This window comes from Felis catus, chromosome A1, assembly GCF_018350175.1.
Source record: "Felis catus isolate Fca126 chromosome A1, F.catus_Fca126_mat1.0, whole genome shotgun sequence".
NCBI classification, from domain to species: domain Eukaryota; kingdom Metazoa; phylum Chordata; class Mammalia; order Carnivora; family Felidae; genus Felis; species Felis catus.
In genome coordinates this window covers 80,159,200-80,185,055 of record NC_058368.1, presented here as the reverse complement: position 1 = coordinate 80,185,055, position 25,856 = coordinate 80,159,200, and the positions used below count along the sequence as shown (strand labels likewise).

The window sequence follows — 25,856 nt, the reverse complement described above, 5'->3', positions numbered from 1 at the left end:
GCCTGTCCTGGACACTTCCACAGTGGCCACGCCGTTCACATTCTCACCAGTGAACGTTTCAAGGTTCCTCCCGGAGCACATGGCCTTTTTGGATGGAGCACTGGGAGGGGGGTGAGCGTTGGTGGTCTAAATCTGCGTTCATTTAATAGACAAAAGCCATCAAGGACATCCTATCAGCTCTGATGGGACTGGTGTCTCACCTTGAACCCTGGGAACCCAGGGATGCCATGCTGGCCGGGGTCTCCCTGGCTCCCTTTCTTCCCAGGCTCCCCGTTGACGCCTGGAAGGCCCTTGGGTCCTGGTGGCCCCGGGAGGCCCCCGATGAACTGGTCACCTTCTGCGCACTTACAGTCCCCAGCGTCACCTGCAACACGAGGGAGGCGGGAAGGCTCACTATGTGCTCGTGAAGCACGTGCTTTGCCGGGGGCAGAAGTCCAGGGCGGTGGGGGCTGGACCGAGGAGGGGGCACTCGGGGACCTCCTGTGCTCGGGGGACTGTTACCCATTACCCCCGTCTCCTGGATGAGGAATGTGAGTTACTCCCCGGGACGCAGAACCCTGCCACGTTTACCCAACATGTTACCCAACAGGCCGTTTACAGAGCTGTGTGTGGAGCTGAGGAACAGGGGCTCCAGAGGCCACCACAGGCCTCCCAGGTCAGGGACGGGGGGCAGACAAGGCTCCAGGGTCTGGGGCAAAGGGGGGCCATGGGTGGGGGGGTGAGCCTGGCTGGAGCAGTGGGTTCAGAGCCAGGATCCTGGGTGGGAGGGAAGAAATCTGTGACCTCCCTTCTTTGTGTGCCTGAGGCCGGGCCCGGGGAACCCACTGTTGGTGGCAGGTGCTCCCCAGGGCACAGGTGGCAGGCGGGGGCTCACGGGAGGAGTCCTCTGCGGCCCTCCATGGTGAGTGATTCTGCAGTCACCACCTCCCCTCCCCCGGGCGCCAACACACCCTCACGTCCCGTGTGAGCCACAAAGGTTGGGGTGTGCTGCTTGGGGCCCCTGGGCGGCCACCTCCCAGAGACGGAGCGTCCCCCGGGCGCAGCATATTTTGTACACAGAAACCCCTTTGTTCTGCTCGGTCGACCACACCTCCACCAGCAGCGGGGGTGAGCCCAGGGCGCCTGCCCTGTGGTGACTAGTCCCTAACTTGGGGAGATGGGCAGCCAGGCCTAGTCTAAGGGAACTCCGTAGCGGACAAGCTTGCGCAGGTGCTCGTTACGCGGCCTTGGCGCTGAGCCCTTAGAGGAATCATGGATTCATTGGCTCCGTAGCGGGCTCCGCACTCCCAGAAGGTTCAGTGGTGTAGGTGGAGACACAGATGGGAGGAGGGAGCGCAGACGGAGGGCCGGGTGCTCAGACAGTGCCGTGGGTGCCACGCACCTCGGCTCCGTAACACCGTGGGAGAAAGGAGGCGCAGGGGGACGCGGAGGGTTGTCTCACGTCAGAGCCAGTGAGAGGGGTCACGGCCTCCCGCCCTTCCTCCGGTGCTCTCGATGTTCCTTACCTTTCCAGCCTTTCTGTCCGCGAGCCCCAGGGAAACCAGAAGGGCCAGGGTAGCCCACATTTCCTTCCGCTCCTTTAAGGCCGAAAAGGAAACCTAAGGAGAAGATCCAAGGGCGGCCGGTGAGCACGGTGTGGAGACCCCACGCCTCCCCGGACCCAGTGCTGGAAGGGTTACCGCGAGGTCCCCCAACAGGGTGTGACTCCATCCCAGGACACCCTCTGGGCCATTCTGTGGCCACAGCTCCCGGGGACGCAAGGAAATGAGGGGGGCTAGGTGTTCAGCTTTTCTATTGAAGTCTAGAGATAAAAGCCTTTGCTTTTGGGAAATGTTGAGTCCAAGGAAAGGCTTTCACTTTCTACCATGTATTTTATCCCACTAAAAAAAAATTATTTATTTTGATACAGAGAGAGAGAGATAGAGCATGAGCAGGGGAGGGGCAGAGAGAGAGAGAGAGAGAGAGAATCCTAAGGAGGCTCCGTGCTGTCAGCACAGAGCCTGATGTGGGGCTTGAACCCACAAACTGCGAGATCATGACTTGAGCCGAAATCAAGAGTCAGAGGCTTAACTGACTGAGCCACCCAGGTGCCCCTTAGTTTATTGTTTTTCAAAAAAAGTGATTTATTTTTTAGTTTCTTAAGATTTTATTTTTACTAATTGTATTTTCTTTTTAGTCTTCTATATAGTTTCAAACTTTGAATAGTAAACACATTCTTCTATAATAATTAAAAAAAAAGCAATTCTATGGGCATTTATACATCGTGGGGACAATTGGTATCTTTACAATATTTCTGTGTAATCGACCACATATCTATTTACGTGCTAAAGGCTTGTAATCCAAAACCAACACAAGTTTGGTGTCCCCAAAAGACAGAAAACAGAATAAGATATTAAAACTACCTCGGTTCCCTAACGATCCCCCTGGAGCAGGTGCACAGCCGGGTTTGTGTAGTTAATGCAGAGAACAGGGGACCATCTGGCTCCGGCAACCTCACCTCCCCTTTCCCGACCCTCACCCCCAGTAACTAGGCTCAGGCCCCTCAGAAGCTCCGCTAATTCCCAGCAGGGATACGTAGAGGGATTAGAACCACCCACCTTCTGGCCGCGTCTACTGGACGGCAGCGCCACCTTGTGGTGGGAACGAGCCACGCACTCCTAGACACCAGCAGGGCCCGGAAGGACTGGAGGGTCCCCCACCCAGTCTGTCCTCAGGGCCAAACCCAGTGAGGCTCGCAGCCCCAGATCCAGACCTCCCCCGCCCTACACTGGGACACATGCTGCCATTCCGCAGGGAGGGAGGGGGAAACAGGCCACTAGGGAGACTGGAAGGAGAGGAAACACCCGTGCTAACGTTTGCTAACTGCTTGGCAGAGGGACACCAGGATTTGAATGTCAGCAGCCTCCCAAGTAGGGATAGATATTTATGGAAGGGTGGCGACGACTACTGTCCCGTGTGGCTCGCTCTCCCTACGCATTCAAGATGATCACTCTCCTTTGCTCTCGGGCGCCCAACATCTGTCCCATCCGGCACCTGCGTGAGCCAGGCGCCGTGTCTGCAGCTGGAGAGAAAACCGCAGACCCTCACGGTGCCTACGGTTTACGCGTGGACACACAGCAGACACACATTAGTGAACAAACCCACATGGAAGTTCAAATGAGGGCCGGTGCCACGTGAACAGGGAGCTGTCAGGGAGAGCAGTAGAGAAAGCCCGTTCAGAATGGGGGGTCAGGAAAGCCCGGTCTAGGCGCTGGCCCAGGACCCAAGGAACAAGAGGGAGCTGGCCGAGCGTGGGCACCGGGGATCTGGAGAGAACAGCGCACCCGAGAGCCCCTGAGGTGGGAGGGAAGCCAGGAACTGGAGGGGAATGCCAGGGGCTGGGGTTTTCTCCAAGGGCAATAAGGAGCCATTAAGGAGTTCTGAGGGGGGACGTCACACAAGTTTACGGGTTAAAAATCTACATGCTACCCCTGCAGTCAGTTGAGGGGAGGCTGGTGATGAGCAGGCTGACTATAGCAGACACGCGTGGTGTGTATTCGAGTAGCACAGGGGGCGTGGGGGAAAAGTGGTGGACAGACTGCAGAGGCAGAGTCCGTGGGACCTGGCGATGGGTCCAGTGTGTGGGCGAGCGAAGCTGTGGCCCAAGCTCCGGGTCTGTGTGTGTGTGTCGGGGCGGGGACGAGGCCCAGCACGGGGCGTGTCGGGTCGGGGAGCCGGGCGGCAGGAGACCCAGAGTTCAGTGTGGACCCACAAAGTTCGAGATGTCTGCGAGACAAGCCAGGCGGCCACGTGACGGATGACAGTGTGTGAGAGTCGGGGGCTCAATACAGAACTGGATCGGGGACACAGGGAGTGCGGGCAAACGGCCTGAGCTTAAGGTCACCGTAACTGGGGGGTCCAGTGGGTGGGGGTACAAGACAAGGGCCCAAGACCAAACTTCAAGGAACCCTGTCACCTCCCAGACTGTGTAGGCGGGAGAAGGAGGGGCCAGCAAAGGCGCCCTTGAAGAGAACAGCCAGTGAGATAGCGGGGAGGGGGGGCACAGAGGGCCAGCCCAGGAAGAAAGCCTGACACCTGCATCCTGTGCCCATGAGCAAGATGGAGCCCTGGGACCTGCTCCTCAGGTCACTGGCGACCAGGCCAAGGGCATTCAGGCTGCGGTGACTTTGGGGGCTTTATTTTATTTTATAATTAAAAAATGTTTTTAATGTTTATTTATTTTTGAGAGAGAGAGAGGGAGAGAGAGACAGAACACAAGCGGGGGAGGGCAGAGAGAGAGGGAGACACAGAATCCAAAGCAGGCTCCAGGCTCCGAGCTGTCAGCACAGAGCCCGACACGGGGCTCAAACTCACAAGCCGTGAGATCATGACCTGAGCCGAAGTCGGACGCTCAACCGACTGAGCCACCCAGATGCCTCCTTTTTATTTTATAATACTTTTTTTTGTGGGCTTTATTTTACATCTCCTGAAGTTGTAAGAAGTGCAGAGCACAGGTAGGCGTTTGACCACGGATATCTCAGGGATGTGGCATTTTAAGTTTGACACAAACCCTGGGTGTTGCTGACACTGCAAATCCAGTCACAGAGGCACGGCGTGGCCGTCGTAAGGGGCCATCCTGCCTCTTTCCTAAGTGCTCTCTTCGCCTAATAAATTCGTAACTTCAGACAAGTCCTATAGGACAGCAGTGCACCTCTTAGACATTTCCAGGATGAAGAGGCCAGTGGCCACAGCAAAGCTGTCAGCATTCTGACTTATTCTAGAAGACGACAGGACTGCCCCCGTCCTCGGTTCCGTGAACTCGGCTCGAACCAAGAGCGAGCAAAATATTTAGCTGAGAAGAAAAACTGCCAACACGGTTTGATTCTACAGGAACGGCAAAAGGCTAAGAATTCTGGTTTTCATTAGTAGCAACACATAAAGCAGGATGAAATGCGGTTAACAAGAAAGGAATCCAACAATGTCATTCCAGGGGGAGACTTGGAGAGCTCTGTGGGAATCAAGGTCACTGATACTACATTATGCACAAAAATCCTAAGAGGCCATTGTGGTTGGCTACTTCTTGTGCAAGAGATCGCTTTACAAAAGCAATTGGGAAACAACGTGTCTCACAGGGGAGAATAAATATTTCAAGGAGAACTTAAGTTCTATGCTTTTAATATCGTAAGCTGATAAAAGTTATTGGACACTATTCTATGCATTTTGTGGATAAAATACGCACACGAAAGTAGTTGATTTGTTTACAGCTAACTGACGTTAGCAAATCACGGTCTTAACCGAGCAGGATTTGTAAAACAAGATGGTGTTTGTATCTTTAGCAAAGCGAAATTTGGTTACAGGAATTGGGGCAAGGTCAGCCTTCAGTCAGTCTTCTGAAGAGGCAAGTCTTCGTGCTTAAAAAAATTTTAACACATCATGTTCTGTTCCCAGAGAGGAAAACTTAACAGATAACATTTGCTCAGGAAATATCATGCTCACAGAAACTTAGCCATTATCAACGATGTCACAGGAATAAATATTACTTCCAGGCTAAAAATATATTAAAGACAACACTGCTCAAATGATTTGGCAAATTCCAGGGAAATATCTGCACCTAAAAATTTCCAGAAGAATGTGACAATTTGGCTTTGCCGGTCGGAGGAGAGTTGGAGCCGGAGAACCACATTACATAAAAATCTGTGCAACACCAAGTGGAATCAGAGAGGGGACTGCTGATATTTTTACAGCTCTTCTATTAAAGTTTATTTATTCTGGTAGGGGGGATGGACAGAGAGAGAGAGAGCAAGAGAATCCTAAGCAGGCCCTGAGCTGTCAGCACAGAGCCCCAAGCAGGCTCGAACTCACGAACTGTGAGGTCATGACCTGAGCCGAAGTCGGAGGCTTAACTGACCGAGCCCCCCAGGCGCCCTTGGGATGGCTGATTTTTCAATGGGAGGAGTATGTGCAGATACACTTCTCTAACCCCCAACATCTTTCCTCTAGAGATGGCAAAGAGAAGCAGTCTTCCCAAAGCACCGAAAGCACAGATCTGAACCTGACCTTTGCACTGAAATCCAACACTACCTGTTGGCAATGTGAGGCTCCCCCTCGCCGAAGAGAGGAAGCTCCCAGAGACTATTGGGATGGGGCAGGGTGCCAGGGAACTGAAAGTCAGATGTTTCGAAAGGAGGCTGACAAACTATGGACCATATCACACGGGAAGAAATTGGGCGCTCACGTTTTCTTCCAAGGTCTCATATATCCAAACTCTTGAGGGGATGGAACGCTCCCGTTAGGGGATTTTACAATGTCGAAAACAGCCCTTTAAACTCAGAAGCTGCAAAGATCACCGTTTTTGATGGCAAGTGCAAAGACAGACTGCCCGTCTCCCTGCCTCCTGGGGGCACCCTCAGCTAAAAGATGAGCCAGGGTAACATCGGAACCTGGAAGTTCCACTCTGCTATGGTTCAGCAACACCCCCAGGCAGCATGGGGTCCAGAAGCTCATGGTTGTCTGGTTTACAGATGCTCAGAGTCTCGCGTCTCGACCTTGGCCAACGGCGGCCACTTCCTGTTACGATAACGCAGTCACCTCTTCCTGTCGACTATTATCAACTGTTCAGTGAGAGGCTCCACGTGGGCTGAGCAGATTATTGAGTCTGCTTGGATTGTTAGTAAGACAGAGGAGAGAGGCTACAAGTCAAGGCAGGAAGGCTCCACCCTGGAAGAAGGTGATGGAACGTACCACACAGACACCCGACAGCGTTCAGCATGCACCTGCTTCCAGACTGCGCGGCTCAGGTCTTCCACTGGAGAGCTGACCTCACTGGACCCACAGCCAGCCAAACCCTACTGGGTCATGTCCGCGGGCCTGCTGATACTCAACAGATTCACCAGGCTGTGCCCTCCTTCCATCACCAGCCTTTCTGTTTGCATCCCAGAGCACCTGCCACGCCCTAGTGTGATGCCTACCGCATTGGTTCATGGAATTATTTAGCAGAAAAACCCCAGGAAAGATCTGACTGGGGCCAGGCTTCTTTGTCTGAACACGAAAACCACCACTCTTGAGTTTCCTTCCACTTACCGTCTGGCCCAGGTAGTCCGGGAGGCCCCGGCGGTCCTCGGGGCCCTGGCTTTCCGTCGGTTCCCGGAGGGCCGGGGTACAGCGCGGGGATGCCTGGGTCTCCTATGAAGCCTTTGGGCCCCATTTCACCTGGTAAACCTCTCTTGCCATCTGAAAATCCAACAGTGACCACCGGCAGCATGAGACTTGTGACGTGTAACGTGTGTGTTGGCATTCCCATCCCCAGGAGGCCACCAGGACTCGCGGATTTACAGTCTGATCAGGACCTTAAGGGTCGATGCCGTTGGAAGGTCCCATCACCGTATTTCAACTTTAAAAAAGCCCCTCCTCTCGCCCCCCGACAATGGTCTGAGAGTCGTAAGTGTGGCCACGACGTCTGAGGGCTGTGCACGCTCCTCCCGGCCAGCTGACAGCATCATGCTGGTTACTTGTCAACCGCACAGCCCGGCCCTGTGGCAGGGGGTGGGGTGGGGCGGGGGGAAGGGTCACTGTCACAGGCCCAACGCTCCCGGGAAGACAATGGGTGCGTGCACTTGAGTCCGTTAGAGCTCCTGAGCCTCGTCTGTAAGAGACTCCGGCTGCAGAGCTGAGCAGTCAGTGCGGGGACCCGAGGGGACGTACGTTTGGTCTTTTGACACCAGGGAGCCTTTACCTTCGTCTCCGATGGACGTGCCAGGGGGGCCTGGTGGGCCCGGGTCTCCTGGTTCACCCCGGCTTCCTGGCTCCCCGTGGGCCCCTGGGAATCCTGGGTCACCCCTGACACCTGGAATCAAGACAGACTTCGAAATGAGAACAGGACGCTGTCCAGGACCCGCCTCGGACGTGCACACTTTCACCAACCAAACACGTATTTACTTGTTCATCTTGTACACCGAAGGATGGTGGGGGTCCGAATGTTTAATATATGGGGGTCTCTGCTTTTGAGGAGCTCATTCCTAATCAAATAGGAGCGATACAAGATTCCCATAAATATCATAAAATGACAGAGAGGTTTCAAAAGGGGGAAAGATTATTTTGGGGAGAAATCGGACATTGAGGGACCGTAGAGATTAAAAATAACAGGAACAGGTGACATTGTGGAACTTTGGCTGTGTGCACTGGGCTCGGTGTGCAATACTTGACTGGTTCTCATAAAGCCGTGGGGGACGGGGGAGAGCTACAGCCCCACTTTTACAGACACGTGAGGCTTCATGCCCACCGGCACTCAGGTTCCACGGACACGGCAGCCTGGCAGTTGGACACGGGTGCCCTCTGAGGGGACAGGAGACGGGAGGGACAGGGCAGAGGACGGTGGCAGAAGGGGATCTGGAGAGGAGATCAGCCAAGTGGAAAGCAGCGAGCAGGGGAGCGTCTGCTTCTGGCGGGAGTGTTGGGGATCCGTGAACAGGGGTCAGGCTGGGAGAGCAGCTGAGTCTAGAGTGGGGATAAAGAAAGGAACGACAGGCCTGGGGATCCCCCCCGTGCACCAGGCTCCGTGCAGGAAGACCAGGAAGTGAGGAGGGTGGCTTCCTGCACGAGGCCCCTCGTCCCCAGAGCCCCAGCTCCAGCCCAGCTCCACTTTTCCTGGCTGTCTGCTGGAAGGATAGCGTACGTGAGCCCTCTTACAAACCCCATCCTGAAACACACACACACAGACACACACACACAGCGGCCTCGCTGTGTTCTCTGCAGGTCAACAGCAATGCTTTACTGTGCAACACATTTTTTCCCCTGGAATACAACTGGGAAAGATGAGAGAAAAGATGAGACAATATGACACTTTACCGCATAGGGATTACCAAGTGTTAGGAAAGCCATCACTCTGCACGGGATCTTTAATTTTTTTGTTTGTTTAATCTCAAAAGCAAGTCGTTGAATTAAGGATGCCTGTGTGCCTGCGTACAAGTAGGGTGGAGAGTGTGAGTCTGGGCTACCTGTGCTGGGGCTCCGCTCCCTGCGGAGGGCGGGGCAGGGGAGGGGTGCTGGGCTCTGCACAGGGGTCAGGGGGGCGCTGAACGCTCCTCCTCCACTCATTCTACGTGACCTTGGGCAAGTTACTTAACTTCCTGTGTTTCAATTTATCCACCAGCAAAACAGGACTAACATCAGGCCCCCTCTCAAGGGGTGGTTAGGAAAAGTAAATCAGTTAACAAGCATCATGGTCTAACAACTCAGACCCCTGCCCGGGCTCCGGCGAGCCCTAAAGAAACGCTGGCCATGAGCACGGAGTGAGAGACGACGATGAACGTGCAAACCACAGACCCTCTCATTTGTTTGGAAGAAGAGCAGGACTTGTTTCAGTTACTTTGCAACCATTAGGGGAAAAAAAACACAAGTCTCCTCCACCCTTTGGGATTTGACAGAGCTCCTGCAAAGCTACTTTGTGAAGATATTTATTTTCCTTTCTTTGCTGAGGGAATCTGCTCATCAGCCTGTGTCAGGAGCCCTCACCTGCCAGCTCACTAATTAAAAAAAATTTTTAAATGTTTATTTATTATTGAGAGACAGAGCATGAATGGGGGAGGGGCAGAGACAGAGGGAGACACAGAATCGGAAGCAGGCTCCTGGCTCTGAGCTGTCAGCACAGAGCCTGACACGGGGCTTGAACTCACGAACCGCGAGATCATGACCTAGGCCGAAGTTGGACAGTTAACTGACTGAGCCACCCAGGCACCCCCCAGCTCACCAATTTAAAACCATCGCCTTCCCAGTGTGGTTTTAGAAATACAGGCTGGTGGACAGGGGAAGCTAGATCAACGCCGGGCTCTTGGGCAGTGAACGTTTTTGAAAAATCGCCAAGGTTAATTTAAAAAATTATGTTCCCAAAGCCTCAAGGACAGTATTTCCATTTCACCAAAACCACTGACAGTACATCAACCTCATGTTCCTCTTCCTGGGGTTTCTGGCCTGGCAGGCGTGTCGCAGTCCATGGACACCCCATGGACTCCATGAGTACCAGCCACGCAGGGAGGGCGATCTGAGGTGTTGAGCAGGGATTCCAAATATACCCATTTACCGGTATGTGTTAACTTGCAAGAATGAACAAAACACAGCTGTTCTTGCGGAGGGAGGCCAGTGGTGTCCTTTCAATGCCACCCTGCAGAGAACTCCTTCAGGGGCTCTGCCGGGATGTCCTTAGCCTTGTGCTAGTCTAAGTTCTCACCAACAGCGGATAAGCACATGCAAAGGCTGTTCTTAAACTGACAGATGGTTCGCACCAAGCAGGTGCAAGTCCTTGACCCGCGGACACATACTGGGTGCAGGAAGAAAACATTAGACCATCTTTAGTTAAACTCTTTTAAAGTAAAAGTCTTTCCTAATGTGTATTATTTAGTACATACACTGTTCAGCCATTCAGGTAACCTACTCTCTGCCTGGTCCTGTTCTAGAAATTGGGGATACAGTAGTGAACCATAGCAGCTAAAATCCCGGAGCTTTGCACAACATAGGTGAATCACCCATAAGTAAATATACATATGATTACTTAGAGGGGGCACTGAAAACAGGTTTTTTTTTTTTTTTGAACCTAGAAGGACTCACATTCAAAAAGGTTCTGAGCCCACTGCTCTTCTCACAGAATTAAAATCGTATTTTGGTACGGTCCTGCCAATCTGGGAGGCTGAGTGAAATCACGAGATGGGCATTAGCTGTGACACATGCAAAACCTTTCATGTACACTCAGGGGTCAACTGGGGCACCGGGAGCCTCTTCTGGGCAGTCCATCATGCACAAATACCTGGGGATTCCTTGAAGGTTCAAAGGAGGTGGCTGTGTACAGACTATGGATTATGGCCAGTTTCCGGCTTCGGACTGGCCAGCAGGGGCCGTAAGCATCTTGGTGCACGTGGGGCAGAAACCAGCAAAGGCAGCTGGGACTCCCGCCGTCAGGGAGGCCAGATGTGCCCAAGGACTGGATTTCTCCAGTGACTTTACAGGTGGCGAAACCAGAATCTGCACGACGTATGCGGAAGTGCAGGGCTCGCCCAGCAGAGGGCGCTCTCTTAGGCACAGGTGAAACGAGCGCCTCTCTGACACCACGTTTAAGCATTTAAGCTGAGTTGTACATGGGACTGATATTCTCCAAAGGTTATGTTCTAAACATCTTTTGTTTTGCTTTGCTTTGTTTTACTCAGAGAGCCTCTCTTGCCAGTTTATGACTCTGTGTCCGAGACAGAAGAGGATCCCGTACGATATAGACACGCAGGAGAAATCACACACAAACCTTTGGCCAGGGAGGGATGAGGCGAGTACGCAGGGGCACCTGGGGGGCCGCGGTCGCCCACTTCTCCCTGGAGGAAGAAAGAGGAGAATGGAAGAACGTGAGGCCTGCCTTTTGGAGTTTGGGAAACTATGCTTAGTACTAGGGAGTAAAGCTGAATGTGGACCGTCTGCCCTGTGCTGTGGTGATGCCCGGGCATCCCAGCCACCAGCCGGATACACCAAGAGGCAGTGGTGCGGGCAGGGCACCAACCTCACTTTGAAATCCTTGTCAAACACCAGAAGCGGGCAGGGGACGACTTTCTGCAGGGCAGACTGTTCCCCTGTTGGTCACGGTACCCCAGCCACCCATCGGATACCAGGCTGCAGCCACACCCAAGCTGGGAACGATGCAACTGTACCCTGATCTGGATTGTGACACCGAAACTTCCAAGTGCTGCCTTGGTGTCCTCGAGCCTCCCGGGGCCCCCGAATGCCTGAGTGCGGAGTGCCCCTGTCCTTACCAGATACGCTCCCCACCAGCAGGAAAGTCTCCCTGCCTGGCTGGAGCCCCATCACCCGACCAGCTGCACCCCACCTGGTCCTCAACCTACTGGTCCTCACCTCCCTGCCAGCTCATTCTTCGAGCAAGCCAATCATACTCCCCCCTGGGGACAGGGGATACCCCACCCTCTTGTTATTACAAAGCCTGTCCCCACAGCCCCGCTGGCCCCCTCTGCTCCCGGGTGCAGATCCCGAGTGTGCCCTCCATGTGCCTTGTGTGGTGTGCAGCACTGTGAGGTCCGGACACGTGACCGATAAGTCCGTGTCCATATCATCTGTCCAGTGCGGGGTGTTGTGTGTTTGCTTAGCTAGTGTTAAACAGGGCAGAGGACACCTCCTCCAATGGGGTGGATGGCAGGAGACCACACCTCCAGCCCCAGGAAAACTGAGCTCACCTTGAGTCCCGGGGGTCCATCCGGGCCTTGATAACCATCCAGTCCTTTGCTTCCCTGCAGGAAAGATATTCGGGGCTTAGTTTTACCGCTAACACAGAATTTAAAGAAGTGACCACGATACCATTATTACGGCTGACAACACTAACGACAACTCATTAAAATTACCTACTACCCACTCTGTGCCCAATGTTCCCTGATTGTGGTCTCAAAGTCCAAACGTGACCTGCGGCTGATAAGCCTCATCATTATTTTTTTTAATTAAAATTTTTTTTAGCGTTTATATTTTTGAGGCAGAGAGCAAGCAGAGGAGGAGCAGAGACAGGAGACACAGAATCCGAATAGGCTCCAGGCTCCAAGCTGTCAGCACAAAGCCCGACTCGGGGCTCGAGCCCATGAGCCGTGAGATCACGACCTGAGCCGAAGTCGGACGCTCAACCGGCTGAGCCACCCAGGCGCCCCGGCCTCACAATTCTTAAGAGTTGCCTCCTCCTTTCTACTTTTTCCATAACTTCTGTTATTGTTGCTGTTGAAGAAACCGGGTCACTGGTGGTCCACTCTTCCTCGCAGTGGTGGAAAGTGTGCACCTCTGCCCGCAGACGTCCTCCCCAGCAGCTGTTCTCGCTACGGGCTTCCCTCCCTGGGCTCAGGTGCACCTTCCGAGTGAGAATTAGTCACAAGGCGTGTCGTGTCCTTCCTACTGCGTCACTTCAGGAGGCTCGGGGGCCGGGTTGCCCCCCTTCAGTGATTTTATGATTGATCCATCTATTAAAACCTTCCCCCCAAGCGGGATTTTGAAAAATTTTTACGAGCACCAAATAGGAGCATTAATGCCCCTTAATTTAGAATTTTTCTCTTCATTTAGAAAGTGCTCAGTGCTGCTTTCTAATCTCCTTGAATATTTATTGAAAGAGAACGTTCACCCTCGTGAGCCACATCATAGCTGGGTATATATGCAAAGCTTTTTAAGAAACCTAGAAGTTCATTCCCTCTTGCCAAAGAATAGGTACAGTGAGGCCCCAAGTTCAGAATACCACGCGCCCGTGGTGTAAAAAATGCAGCCTGGTTATTTCACAGGATGTTCTGGAACGCGGGAGCACACGTGCTGAAAGTCCTGTTGCTTAGCGTGAGCAATGACGGGGTTGGTTTTGTGCTTTCCACGCAGGCCTTTCATGTCGACGGACTTCCTTTCACGCTAGGTGGAGCTGACGATTCAGAAGTGAAGGGAAACTTCTCCGAGGTCCCACCAATCTCCTACTTGGAGGCCATCTCTCGAGACAGGCACGGAGTCCTGAAAGAGCGCGCCGACGATGGGAGCAGCTAGGCGCTCAGTTCTCGGCAGCCTGTGCGCCAACCTAACAACTCAGCCCAGACGCCGCGCTGGATGCGGCCGGACGTGCATTCGTGCTACGTGCCTGAGCGCCGTCCGGCTGGGCGACGCCATCACTGGGTACCCCCCTCCCACCCCCTCCGCACAACGTGCTCACCACCTGTGCTGCCTAAGCCACAGCAGCACCAACGTTTCCGAAACACGTCTGAGCAAACGTTTGGAATGAGCCGGGGGCTTCGGAAAACCAACAGGGGAAAGGGCAAAATGGAAGAGTGCTCAGGATGTCTCCCACTATTGGCTCTATCGATCCACAGGTCTCCCTGTTGGCCGCTGGAACCCCAAAAAGCCAAAACAATGATCTAGAAGTTTCCCTGTGAGTTCTCAGCAGCAGGCGAATTGACTGGGGATGGGGGTGGGCTCAGTATTATGTAGGACTCAGCAGAGTAAAAGGGGGAGATTGTACTTAGGTGCACGTGAGACCACAGGCAGCTGGAACCCTGATTGTCTGGCAGACCAAGAGTCAACACAACCACCTAACGGGTTGTCTTTGTGTTTCTGTGCAGACATAACAACAGGGGTGGCGGTGGGGGGGGCAAGGGCTGTGCGGTCAAGGAGGAATTATCTGGGGACTAGATCAGTAACTGAACAGGTCGCTAGGAGTAATGGCAGCTTGTCAAGTAAGACGAGGTTCAGCGGTCACGTCTGAGGTGCCGTGCGGCCTAACAAGCAGGGACTCTGCCATCTGTACACGTCCTGGGCATTTCCTATTTGTATGGTTGAGTAAACTGTCTCCCCACAGAGACGTCCCACTTGGCCGGAAGTGTCCCCGTCTTCCCCTGGAAGATGAGGGCCTTCCGTTCTAACATCTGGCCACAGCAGTTAGAGGCCCCAGGTGGTCAGTGTCTAACTGGGCGTCTTGTCTCACATAAACAGCGAGTTCCAGGGGGCAGCTGTATCCAACTGCATTAAAAAAATATCTGTAACTCCTGAGTGCCGGGTGTAGAAGAAACCCGTAATTATAATTTCCCTGTCACTGGCAAGCGATGAAAGTTTGAACGACAGAACTTCGGCTCCACGGGCGGTGGAGACAGGTCCCTGGTAGACGTTGCCTTAGTTCTCTGTCTCTTTGCTTGACTAATGAAATCCTTCCACTGGAATTTGGCCTTTTGGCCTTCGGTTGGGGTACGCCTGGACAGCCGTCCTCCAGGAACGCCGCCTTTGGGGGTGCCCGCATCAGTTACGAATGTCATGAGAACGTGGATGCAATTAGGGAAACCCTGGTGTCAGCTTCTCGGCCTGAGTTTGGGATGAAAGGACAGGAACGGGAGGAGTGAGACAAGCCAAGGTTGCAGGAAGGAGTCGAGGCTGGTCCCGCTGCGAGCGGGTTAGAGTGTCAGCAGAGCCTGGGTCTAGGGCTAGTGCCGGCTGGAAGCCGGACCCGGAGGCCACGTCCATCTGAAGTCCCCGGGGAGCTCCCCGCAGAGACTGATGAGCCCCACGTCCTTGTTTTCCACACGGCGGTGGAGCCCTGGCAGGATTCAATGGAGTCATGATTCAGAGGCTGAACTGATTTCTAAAAAGCCTGTCTATGCACTTCCTAGGACCGAATGATGGAAATCCTGGCCTATGGGCGCCAAGAGGTGTGTCCCATACTGTCGACTGTGTGACGGCTGCAAACAGCAAGCAGCTGGGAACCACGGTGAGGGGTCGTCAGGCACACGGTGCGTCCTTTTCCCGCAACGCTGTGCAGGTCGCTACCAAAGCTCTGTGGACGTGTCCGTGCTAATGTGGAATCATCTCCAAAGCACGGTGGTGAAATAAACAGGTGCGTCAAACTTACCTTTTGTCCTGGTGAACCCTTCTCGCCATCGAAGCCAGGAGAACCCTGGGTTGGGATGGAAAACGGAAGCAAAAACATCTCAGAATGGACAGCAACATTTCCCGGAGGGCTCTGTTACCGCCCCCGACATGGGCTAACATGAAATGCTTTACTATGAAAGTATCAAAATTATTTTCTGAAGGAGGTGGGCCATCACGCCTACTGCCTAAAGAAATACGGAGAAGTCTAGAAAGACAGTATGGTTCATCCGGTGGAGGTGTTAAAAGACCTGCACTCCAACTTTCTCAGGGGTCTCTTATTTTCCAAGATTCTAACACGTGTCCTTTTAGTGGTGGTGGCTACCAGAGAGCCACCGCAAGGCCACTCTGCCTTTGTTCTGGCCACATTTCCCAGTGCACTTGCAGTGAGGTGTGGCAGGTGACCGAGCTCTGGCCGATGGAGGGAGGACCGAAGAGGCAGGCGTCATCTGAGGCCACGCTCTAAGGATGGAGGTCTGCCCTTGGGCATGGGAGCCACAGGCGCTGAATCTCCATGGGGGAGACACTCCCGTGACCCCCAGCATCCCACCCACTGTCCTAGACTCTCAGGGAAACAAGAATCAACTTCTTGTGTTGGGGACAGTCTACACTTCCATTACCGTGGGTTAAGGCAGCCTCACCGGCATTGGCAGAGATGTCTCTGTGTTCTGCCCCGCCCTCCTTCAGTGGAGTCTCCAACATCATGGTTACTGGGGGGGAGGGCGTGTCCATCACTGTGGGCTCGCCCGCCGCAGTCAGAGGGCCACTCTGGCAGGGACGCTGGGAGTGGGGAGGCTGTGCGTGGGTGAGGGGAGAGGGTATGTGGGACCTCTCTGTGCCTCTAGCTCGACTTCGCAGGGAACCTCAAGTCTGCTCGGAGGAATCCAGTCTACTTAACATGCAAACCAGAGCAAACTGCAGTTATGGGATGCATCGCTTACCCGTATGCCCGAGAAGCCCATGACTCCTTCTTCTCCCTTCAAGGCGATGCCCTAGGAGGAGAGATAACAGGTGAGGCAGCTGGCCTGTGCACTTTACCCCCTCGGGTGTTCTAGCCCCCTGGGACTCCTGGGGTCCCCCGTCCAGCCCAGCACGATTCAGGGTCACAGAGAGTCTCCCAGGTGGCCTGTACTAGCATCGCTCCAGGACACCACTGGCATTGTCACGTAGCAGGTGACGCCCAGGAGGGCTGGGAATACAGGGCAGGCATGATGAGGACGGAAGACAATATAGCAACGATGTGCTGGCCCCAGAACTGAAGCCACTGCCAAGCCCGCCGTCCCTCTGCCTGTGCACCTGCTCTCTTAAAGCGCCGACGTTCAGGTCACAAACCCCAGAAGATGTTGGTCAGCTGGTGTGTATCATGCAAAAGGGGAGACGTTCTAAAATTGTTTTCTGAAGAGAAGCGTCAAAGCGCCACCCGGTGTCACAGGTGGATGCTGCTAGAGCCCTGTGCGTGGTCACCGGGAGTGGGGGCCGGGTGGGGGGCTGGGGGGACCCTGCCAGCGAGAGGAAACCCGGCCGCTGCTCGACTTACCTTTCTTCCCGGCTCCCCCTCACTCCCCTTTTCGCCCTGCGAAGACAGTGAAATGTCAGAAAGAGCATTAATTCAAGAGCAGAAAGGACGAATGGGGTTCACCATCTAAAAAGTAGTTAATGCAACGGCCAACAGTGACTACGAGTGGCTCATAATAAACAACTCCCACGTTTTGCAGCTTCAAAGTTCAAGAGAAAAGAAGTATGACTTCTCCTGGGCTTTCCCAGTATCAGTTAAATCCCATGCTACGTCTGGTGGAATGGGGAGGCTGCCTGTTCGCTCTCTGCACGCCGCCCCCCCTCGCCCACAGCGCAGGCCCATGGTGACGTGCAGTGGCAGAGGATGTGCCCGTGAGAGGCCCCCAGCGATGGCGTTCATTTGAATAAAAGAGCCTTAGGAAGGTCCTCTCGGGGGAAAGGACACGTTTGGAGCATATTAAAACCCCAAGCTAAACAGGCTTTTTTTAGGAAGCAGGCTCAATTTTATATGATCGCTCTTTCCCACTCTTCTTGGTCTAAAACGGGGGAAGAAATGCAGTGACCACTGGGTTCTTTCCCTCATTGCTGCTGAGACGGCACCCGGGATCCCTGTCACTCTCAGCAGCCTCCTGCAGGCTGGCCGGGCCCTCGTCCCCCACCCATCTTGTTGCAGAAGCTGAAGGAAATCTGATGCAGAAGCTTGAGCACCTCGGCAGGGATCACACGTCCTCTGGCCTCACTCCCCCCTTGGCTCCTGTCCTGAAACTGGACAGAGGCCCTACCTGGCTGATGGCGAGGGCACCAGCAGGAGCCGGAGTCCCCGCCTGGATCCCACCTGATGACTCAGTGGGGTCCCCTTCCTGCCTGGATGTCCAGGGACATCCTGCTCTAAGCTCAGATGGCTCCTGACACGCTTTCCTTGGCGTTCTGCCTTACATCAGCCACTGCCCAAGCCCCTTCTGTCAACGGTCACGTGGCTGTGAAGTCAGGCACATCTGCCCGGAGCGACTTTCTCCCGGAGGCCTGCCTTCTCCCAGCCACGGTCGAGCACCCAATCTCCATCTGGACAGATACTTGAGAGTTGGAATTAGATCCCATGTTTGGGGTTTTCACTTTGGTCCCAGGCACTGTCTGTGACCTCAAATTGGGGACTTTGCCCTGACAGAGTGGTCTCCACTCAGCAGCATTATGAGGTTGAGTTTATTGACTACCTTCCTTTGGCACAAGGGAGCCCGGACACTGGGGAAGGTTCACTGGCCTGTCTGAGTGAGAGGTAGAGTGGGGTGTTAATTAAAAAAAAAGTTTATTTTTTTGGGGGGGAGGGGGAGAAAGAGAGGGAGACATAGAATCCCAAGCAGGCTCCACACTGTCAGCATGGAGCCCGACTCGGGGCTCGAACTCACGAACCGTGAGATGGTGACCTGAGCCGAAACCAAGAGTCAGGTGCTTCACCGACTGAACCACCCAGGCGCTCCTGAATTTTTATTTAGATGCCAAGAGTACACTTTTAATCAAAGAAAATGTTAACGGAAATTATAAAAATCAGAAAACTGACTGATGGGAGAACGCCCACAGTGATGCTCCATTGTCAGCAAAGACAAAAAGTAGGTTTCTCTTGCGGAACACAACACTTTGCTCAGATAGTTCCCATCCTGGCTCTGAATTATGCTTGGACCATTAACCTGTGCCTGCACAGGAGATGTGTACACTCAGGACAGATCGGAGACTGTTCGTGAATTTTTCTGTTGTTGCAAATTTGTCACAGTTTTTTTTTAAGCTGATGGACTAGTACACCTGTGTGATTATGGGTGGTGTCTTCATGTGTGATGAGCCAGCTGGGTACTAAGATTTCCCCACTTTGTGATTGTTTTAAAAGGATCAAAGAAAATTCCTTTCTTTCAGTTCAACTGGAAACACAGTCAACTTTGCTGAAGCCTCTTTACCTTATACTGATCTGGGTGGAACATCTCCTTCATGGGCCCGATGATGGCATGGTGGATGTCCGATGGAATCCCATTGGGTCCCGGCTGTCCCATGTCGCCCTGGGAATGGTTTAGCAAAAGTAGTCAGCTTTAAATTGCAAAGACACCATCAGGTGTGAACAAAAGCACCACTACAAACTGCTATTCCTACTTTTGTATATTACAAAAATTACACCAGTTTTGTAATGTTATAATCATAGTATAAAATAAAATCATAACGTAAAATTATTTGTGTCCTCCTTGCATTCATCATCATTTGCAATTTATTCATAAACAGCGTTGAGGTTGTTCATAAGTGTGGGTTACATTTGCTTCTGTGGAGTTATCTCCTTATGATTAATTCCTGTACTAGGGCTGAATGTCGCCACATCAATGTTTTCCTCTATTGGGTCCCAAGATTGGGACCTCGACCCTTTCCCGAGAAAGACTACTCCAGTCTTGCCACTGCTATGCCCGTTAAGGGTGTTCTTATAGAATAAAAAGTAGCATCTTCAACAGATAAAATATCTCAAGCTTTATTTGCACTTTTGTCATTAGCAAGAAACACTTCTCACTTGGTGCACAGATCCCAGAAGGAATCAATCTGCAACAATTAGACAAGGATTCTTGCATAAGAAGGGGCTTCATCTACCAGAAACTGACACAAAAAGAAACCTATTGTCTTTTCTTTGGCATTTCCACAAGCAGACTATGGAATACAAATTTGAGCCCAGATGTCATATAATGTGAACAGGAGCAAAGTGACACAATGTAGTATTCTTTTTTTTTTTTTTTTTTTTTGTAGTATTCTGAGAGTCTGCTAACATTGTATCTGAGAATTGCCTGGAGGTCTTGGTTCGTCTTCCTTTACCTATCGGGGCCTCGATACTCTATTAACATTCAACTCAACTCTTTGGAGATGATACACATTCACTTCTTTTCCATCCTGTCTAAAGTGATGACTCTTCCTTCTGCCCAGTGATTTCTTCCCAGATTTTTCTTCTTCTTATGTTAGTTTACTATTTTGTTATATTTCATTGTATAGGTGTGTAACTTTTTATGTGTTCGGATTTTTCAACGTTTTCCTTTGTAAATTTTTTCTACGGTATTAGCACAAAGAAAAAGTCTTTCTCTTCGGACCTGAGCAGTACCGGACTACACTTAGTGTACTGTGCGATCAAACAGCCCAGTGGAAAAACAAAATGAAAATTCATCAACAATGAAGCCACGGCACAAAGTTCATGGTGGCCAGTGGGTTTTGTGGTGAGTGCGACCCGTTATGTGTTGGTGAGCCTCTGCTTGTGTGAGCCACCTGCCACATTGGGGGTCTTACGTGCATGGCCTCAAGTGACGCTCTCGAAGGCCCTTGGTCTTTGCGTGTTGGTGGTGCAGGGATTACAGACGCCCACATGGTTCCTGATCGCCTGTGAGCCCGGTCCCTGAGTGGGCTCCACGTTGGCTTGTGGTTCTCCATTCAGTCTCTGCTCAGTTACCTCGAGGGTCCGCACGTTGGGAGACACCTCGGGCAATGCTTTTACTTTGTGGGTGCTGCTGACGGCTGAAGTCACTCACGTCTGTGTCACAGATCTGTCCGGGGCTAACCTAGACTGTTGGCTTTCACTGTCTCAGTGACCCATCACCGTAACTGGAGCGTTTCCCATAGCCCGGCATTTTACAGTGATCATTTCCTATGCAAGTGGTCAGAAGACGACTGCATGGAAAGCAGTCATCAAAATGATTTATTTCCTAATTCCTAAGCAGGCCTCCACTTTAATCTATTATGTTTCCTTACCTTCTCTCCCTTCTGTCCATAAAAACCAAGTCCTCTGTTGCCCTGAAAAGAGAAATGGTTTTTCTGAGTTTTTAAAAGTCATTAACCACAGAGAAATATATATATATATATATATATATATATATATATATATATATATGTGTGTGTGTGTGTGTGTGTGTTTATACATATATGTGTGTGTGTGTGTGTTTATATATGTGTTTATATATATATGTGTTTATATATATGTGTGTATATATATATATACATATATATATACATATATATATTTAGAAGAAGAGATGTAAGCTCTATCTATTTGCAAAATACCAAACAATTATCTTTGCATAATATTCTGGCATTCCCTCCCCAAAGCTATTTGACACAAAAGAAAATTAATGTCTTTTCTTTTGCAAGTTTCACATATAAACTACGTAATAAAAGTGTGAGCCCAGAGATCACATAATATGAACAGGAGCAGGCTGGGGTCACGTAGGAGTTACGGAAAGCGGCACCTCACGGTGTATCGTGAGTGTGATGAAAACAATGGGCTTTGGGAAAATGCTGTGCTATTCTTGAATACAGGTGTGCTTTTAGGGAAAATCCGTATTTTATACTCTAAGTGAAACCCTGAAAATAGCGGATTAATGGCGGTTTTTCTGGACTTTGTCACCGCTGGGAATGTTTTAGCTTGCTTTTTGAAATATATTCTGTTGTTCAACCATCCCGAGGCTCCCGAAGTTGTCTGTGTCATTAATTCTGCACCTGCTGCATGAGCCAGGGCTCTGCGGCGTTTAACCCTGTGCAGTGTGCGATGAATGAAGATACCGCAGGCGTCTGGCCGCGGCCTCCCTGCTGGCATGCGGCAGAGCCCAGACCTGATCCCGGGTCTCTCGGACTCGGTAGCGCACCTGTCGTCTCCACGGATGAGGGTCTCAGCGTCTCCTCAGACCCAGGAAACAGCCACTAACCCCCCCCCCCCCCCCCCCCCCCCCCCCCCGGATCCCAGATCTCAGGATCAGGATTCAGTCTCCCTTCCGCCTCAGCCTTTTGTCATTTTGGTAAGATAATCCTGATTCCACAAACACATCTGACCCTTTTCATGACTTTAGGGGCTGGGGATTCTCTGGCTGGGGCCCCCGACTTGTCACGTACTTAATAGATTCACAAGTGGGGGGGACATGTGTTCGAGAACTGACTTGACCCCCAAGTCCAGGAGCAGCTGTGCTACACACTTACACATGTTCTAGAAATAGCGCTCTTTTCTTTGGCCTGCAAACAACTCGGCTTCCTCCCCAGGGCCCCCACATTCCCACCAAGACAAAGGATGGCGTGGGGCCGTATCTGCTCCTTCTCTCTGCAGTACCCCGCTCCCCCTCCGATGCCCAGATATTCTCCAAAAAACACAAACAAAGCCCCTAATTAATTTTTGCTATTTTGCTCCTTTCCCACCTGGCTGGGAGCTGAAATCAAAGCACAGCAAGGCAGCCGGGCCAGATCAGAATGCGCTTTGCCGGGGGCCCCCGCTGTCCCTCTGCCTCGCGAGCCGGCCGCCCAAGTCCCCAGGAAGTGACCTGGTGGACGGCGAGGGTTGTTTGTGCTGCAGCCAAGCGGGGATCTGAGGCGACCCTGGGGCTGGGCGGCCCCGTCCCACATCCGCTTCTCTTGGCTCGGGGCCGTTCCCACCCTGCTCGTGGCCGCGAGACAGTGGGGAGCCCAGTGGTGGGGGCAGCAGCCTTAATGAGCTCCAGCCCCAGCCGGAAGCCAGGTCAGAGGTGATGGGAGCAGAGGAGGGGGACGGTGGATGCCGAGGTCCCCCGGAGGCCAAAGAGATGAGGTTTCCGTAGAGCAGACATGGGAACATGCAGGCTTGGGGATGTCCCCGGCCACGCGCAGGCCACGGGATGGTCCTTGCACACTGGCAGCTGCAGCCCAGCATTTCTGATCACCCATCCCCTTCTCCACCTGCCTGCTCTTGGTCTTAGACATTTATCCAACTTTCCCCGTTGACACTGAACCCTAGTTCCGTCTACAGGTTCTGACAAGCCACCTCCTTTCTTGTACTTCATCCAACTTAATCATCTTTCTTGGGTGGGAACAGTATGGCCTTGGGCTCAAGCCTGACTTGAAAATCACGGACTAGCTCCCTGGGGGCTGGTGTCACCCTCCGGCACAAAGAGCTTGGTTACATCTGGGCAGGAATGCCGCTGGCTCCCCACCCCGCACAAACACAGCCACATTTTGTCCCCTCTGGTGCACTGACACATTCGGATACACACGAGCTGGTCTTGCGTCTACATTGCTAATCAAACATTCATCAGTGTGATTTCCACACGACGGCAGTGGGATGTGATTTTTTTGGTCTTAAAAACCTACAGAATCATTTTCATCACGAAATAAACGATACGTCGTTGTCAACCAAGTAGTCCTATGGTCAGGAAAGGTGCACACAAGTGTGTAAGCCACCCCGCCCCCGTCACCGACTTACCGGCTGTCCTTTAGGTCCAGGGGGTCCAGGCGGGCCCTGCACAAATACAAAGAAATCTGTAAACTGTTTTCTTTATCCCAGGACCCAGATAACTTCTGCTGGAAAGCTCTGGGAAAGCCATTCTGTGTATATTTAGCACACCGTGTAGTATGTAGAGAGGTTTCCGGTCTACCTGCCTCGGTGGGGAGGACGGGCTGGAGGGCAGAGGACCGGGGGCGGGCCTGCCTCTCAGAATTTGCCAGCTGTCCACCTACAGCTGTTCTGGGTTTGCTCTTCTGAGTTCAGACTTTTGACTTCACCCGGGTCCTAACTCCTGCCTGCTCAGACCCCCCGCAAGGTCCCAGGCCCTGTCACCGTGGACACTGCCTCCCCTGACCTCCTAGCATGTTTTGCTGGAGGGGTCAGCAAATGTTCACGGGCAGAATTAACCTGCGGGTCCGAACTGCAGGGTTGAAAGTCCATCTGCAAACACCACCGTCTTTCTGCAAAGTGTTCAGTGTCAACGCCACACTTAGGATGAGGTGTTAAACACGCATGAGATGGGCGGTTAGCGTTTAAGCACAAGGAAGCGTGGGCGATTCTAATGGCCCGTAGAAGAACCTGAAGCCGTCAGATCAGCTCAGGACACGGCGGGGACAGGCCCCTGCTTCAGATTTCCCCGAACTGTGTATTTAAAGACCAACCCCTGCCCATGTGGCGTGTGTACTGCGGGCGGGCCGACAGCTGTACGCGGCGGGGGAGCAAAGAACCTGGCATCGCGCGATCCTCGCTTCTCCGGTTTTCTGCGACAAGGTCTCTCTCACCTGGACCCGGACCTCCCCCAGTGTTGTTCAAGGCCCATTTGTCTTGATGCTAAACTTCCAGGGAACGAGGGGCAGACACCCAGTGGGGGTGGTTTACTGCCGGGCCGGTGGGCGATGGGGGAAGTGGTCTGGGGGGCTTCATGGGCACCAGCACCTCTGTTTTCTCGTCTTCTCCCTCCCTGCAGCAAGCCCTCCTTCAACCCCGTGTTGTGCGGGTGCCACTCACTCTGTCCGTTGAGTTGCACGGGCCGGGAACCCCTTCAGGCGGCCACTGGGGCCGTTTTGCTAACTGATGTGTAACATCTCACTGGCAATGATGGCCACTCCCAGGTGTGGCACACCTGTGACAATGGCCACGCCCAGGTGTGGTACAGCTGTCACGATGGCCACGCCCAGGCAGAGACCATTTCTTCTTATCCACCTGTCGGACTTTGATGTGCTTGGCCCAGGGGTGACAGCCCCTCCCCCGTGCCCTCCCCCCCCCCTCCCGCCATCAGCTGGCTGAGTGTGGGGCCGAGAGAGCTCATCTCGACTGCAAGGGGGCCCAGCCAGCACCATCTCCACACTGGACATGCTTGGTGGTGATCTAGTGCCCACAAATTTCAAGTCCTCATTCTTCAACCTTAACAGCAGCAAAATGCATGCGAGAGAGGACCTGTTTTGTCTCGACAGTCTCCATCGTGACCACAAGCATCCGAGATGTATCGTGATGCTTCCACGTGCATCAACAACTGAAGAAGCCGTGTGTCTAGGGGATACCCTGATGGCCCCCTGAGAATGAGCCGGGCACCTGCTACTTACTGGTCTTCCTGGAGCTCCCACCGGACCCATCTGTCCCACAGGCCCGTGGCGGCCGGGAGGCCCCTGCGTACAGGCAAAAAGGAAGGCTGTTAGGAGAGGGACACCGGTATGTGCAGTCCTGAGTTCTTGACATTCTGCTTGGAACATTCTCTAATGAAAATAGACCTTACCTGGAAACCGACCAATCCAGGCTCCCCAGGTTCACCCTAGTTGAGAGAAAATAATTTTAAGAGTTCTGGTTTTTATTTATTTATTTATTTTTAAATTTTTTTTTTAACATTTATTTATTTTTGAGACAGAGACAGAGCATGAATGGGGGAGGGTCAGAGAGAGAGGGAGACACAGAATCGGAAACAGGCTCCAGGCTCTGAGCAGTCAGCACAGAGCCCAACGCGGGGCTCAAACTCACCGACCGTGAGATCGTGACCTGAGCTGAAGTCGGACACTTAACCGACTGAGCCACCCAGGCGCCCCAAGAGTTCTGGTTTTTAAGTGTCTTTAGATTTAGTTACATTTTATCACAACTTTGGAAACAAATTCAGAAACTATATCAGCCCCGCCAGGGGCTTGGTAATGCTACCCTTTATCTGGGGCATTGTGAATACAGACTGGAAAGGTGTGCGCCCACAGGTAAATGTCACCCCGATGGGAAATCGATGATTTTTTTTAAGTTTACTTATTTTGAGAGAGAGAGAGACAGAATCCCAATCAGGCTCCACACTGTCAGCACAGAGCCCTATCTGGGGTTTGATCCCACGAACGGTGAGATCGTGACCTGAGAGAGTTGGATGCTTAATCGACTGAGCCCCCCAGGCGCCCCAGGACAGAAATCGAAGGTTTTTAGCTTCTTCATGGTGCTGGGCTGTTCTACCACCCCAGAGGCACTTGCTTATAGCTCAGCCATACTAGGGAAGTTTTGTTATTAATCAGGAATTACCCTGATAGCTCAGGCACGAGTCCCACCTCTAGCGAACATACCCTGTATTTGTCGCGGTCCACACTGGAAAGCGCGTACGGCTCACCTTTCTGCCCCTTGGGTCCTTGGGGCCCCTATGGTAGACAGGACATGGAAGACAGAGAAAACACAGAAAGGCGCGTGAACACTCAGTGCAGTGCTAGCCATGTGGGTGATTAGACAT

General features: G+C 52.6%; 1 protein-coding gene across 1 annotated transcript in view; it reads right to left on the bottom strand.

The window, feature by feature from the left end:
• The window catches only part of COL4A2 (collagen type IV alpha 2 chain), a 173,249-nt gene that overhangs the window by 41,248 nt on the left and 106,145 nt on the right, over nt 1-25,856 (bottom strand). The window contains exons 8-22 of the mRNA XM_023253164.2: nt 25,696-25,767; nt 24,888-24,923; nt 24,718-24,780; nt 23,114-23,149; nt 20,647-20,688; nt 18,837-18,935; nt 16,916-16,951; nt 16,320-16,370; nt 15,362-15,406; nt 12,195-12,248; nt 11,261-11,327; nt 7,712-7,822; nt 7,060-7,209; nt 1,506-1,598; nt 201-364 (exon numbers count right to left, since the gene is read on the bottom strand). Of these exons, the coding sequence (XP_023108932.1) occupies nt 201-364; nt 1,506-1,598; nt 7,060-7,209; nt 7,712-7,822; nt 11,261-11,327; nt 12,195-12,248; nt 15,362-15,406; nt 16,320-16,370; nt 16,916-16,951; nt 18,837-18,935; nt 20,647-20,688; nt 23,114-23,149; nt 24,718-24,780; nt 24,888-24,923; nt 25,696-25,767 (1,119 nt within the window). The remainder of the gene's footprint in view (nt 1-200; nt 365-1,505; nt 1,599-7,059; nt 7,210-7,711; nt 7,823-11,260; nt 11,328-12,194; nt 12,249-15,361; nt 15,407-16,319; nt 16,371-16,915; nt 16,952-18,836; nt 18,936-20,646; nt 20,689-23,113; nt 23,150-24,717; nt 24,781-24,887; nt 24,924-25,695; nt 25,768-25,856) is intronic.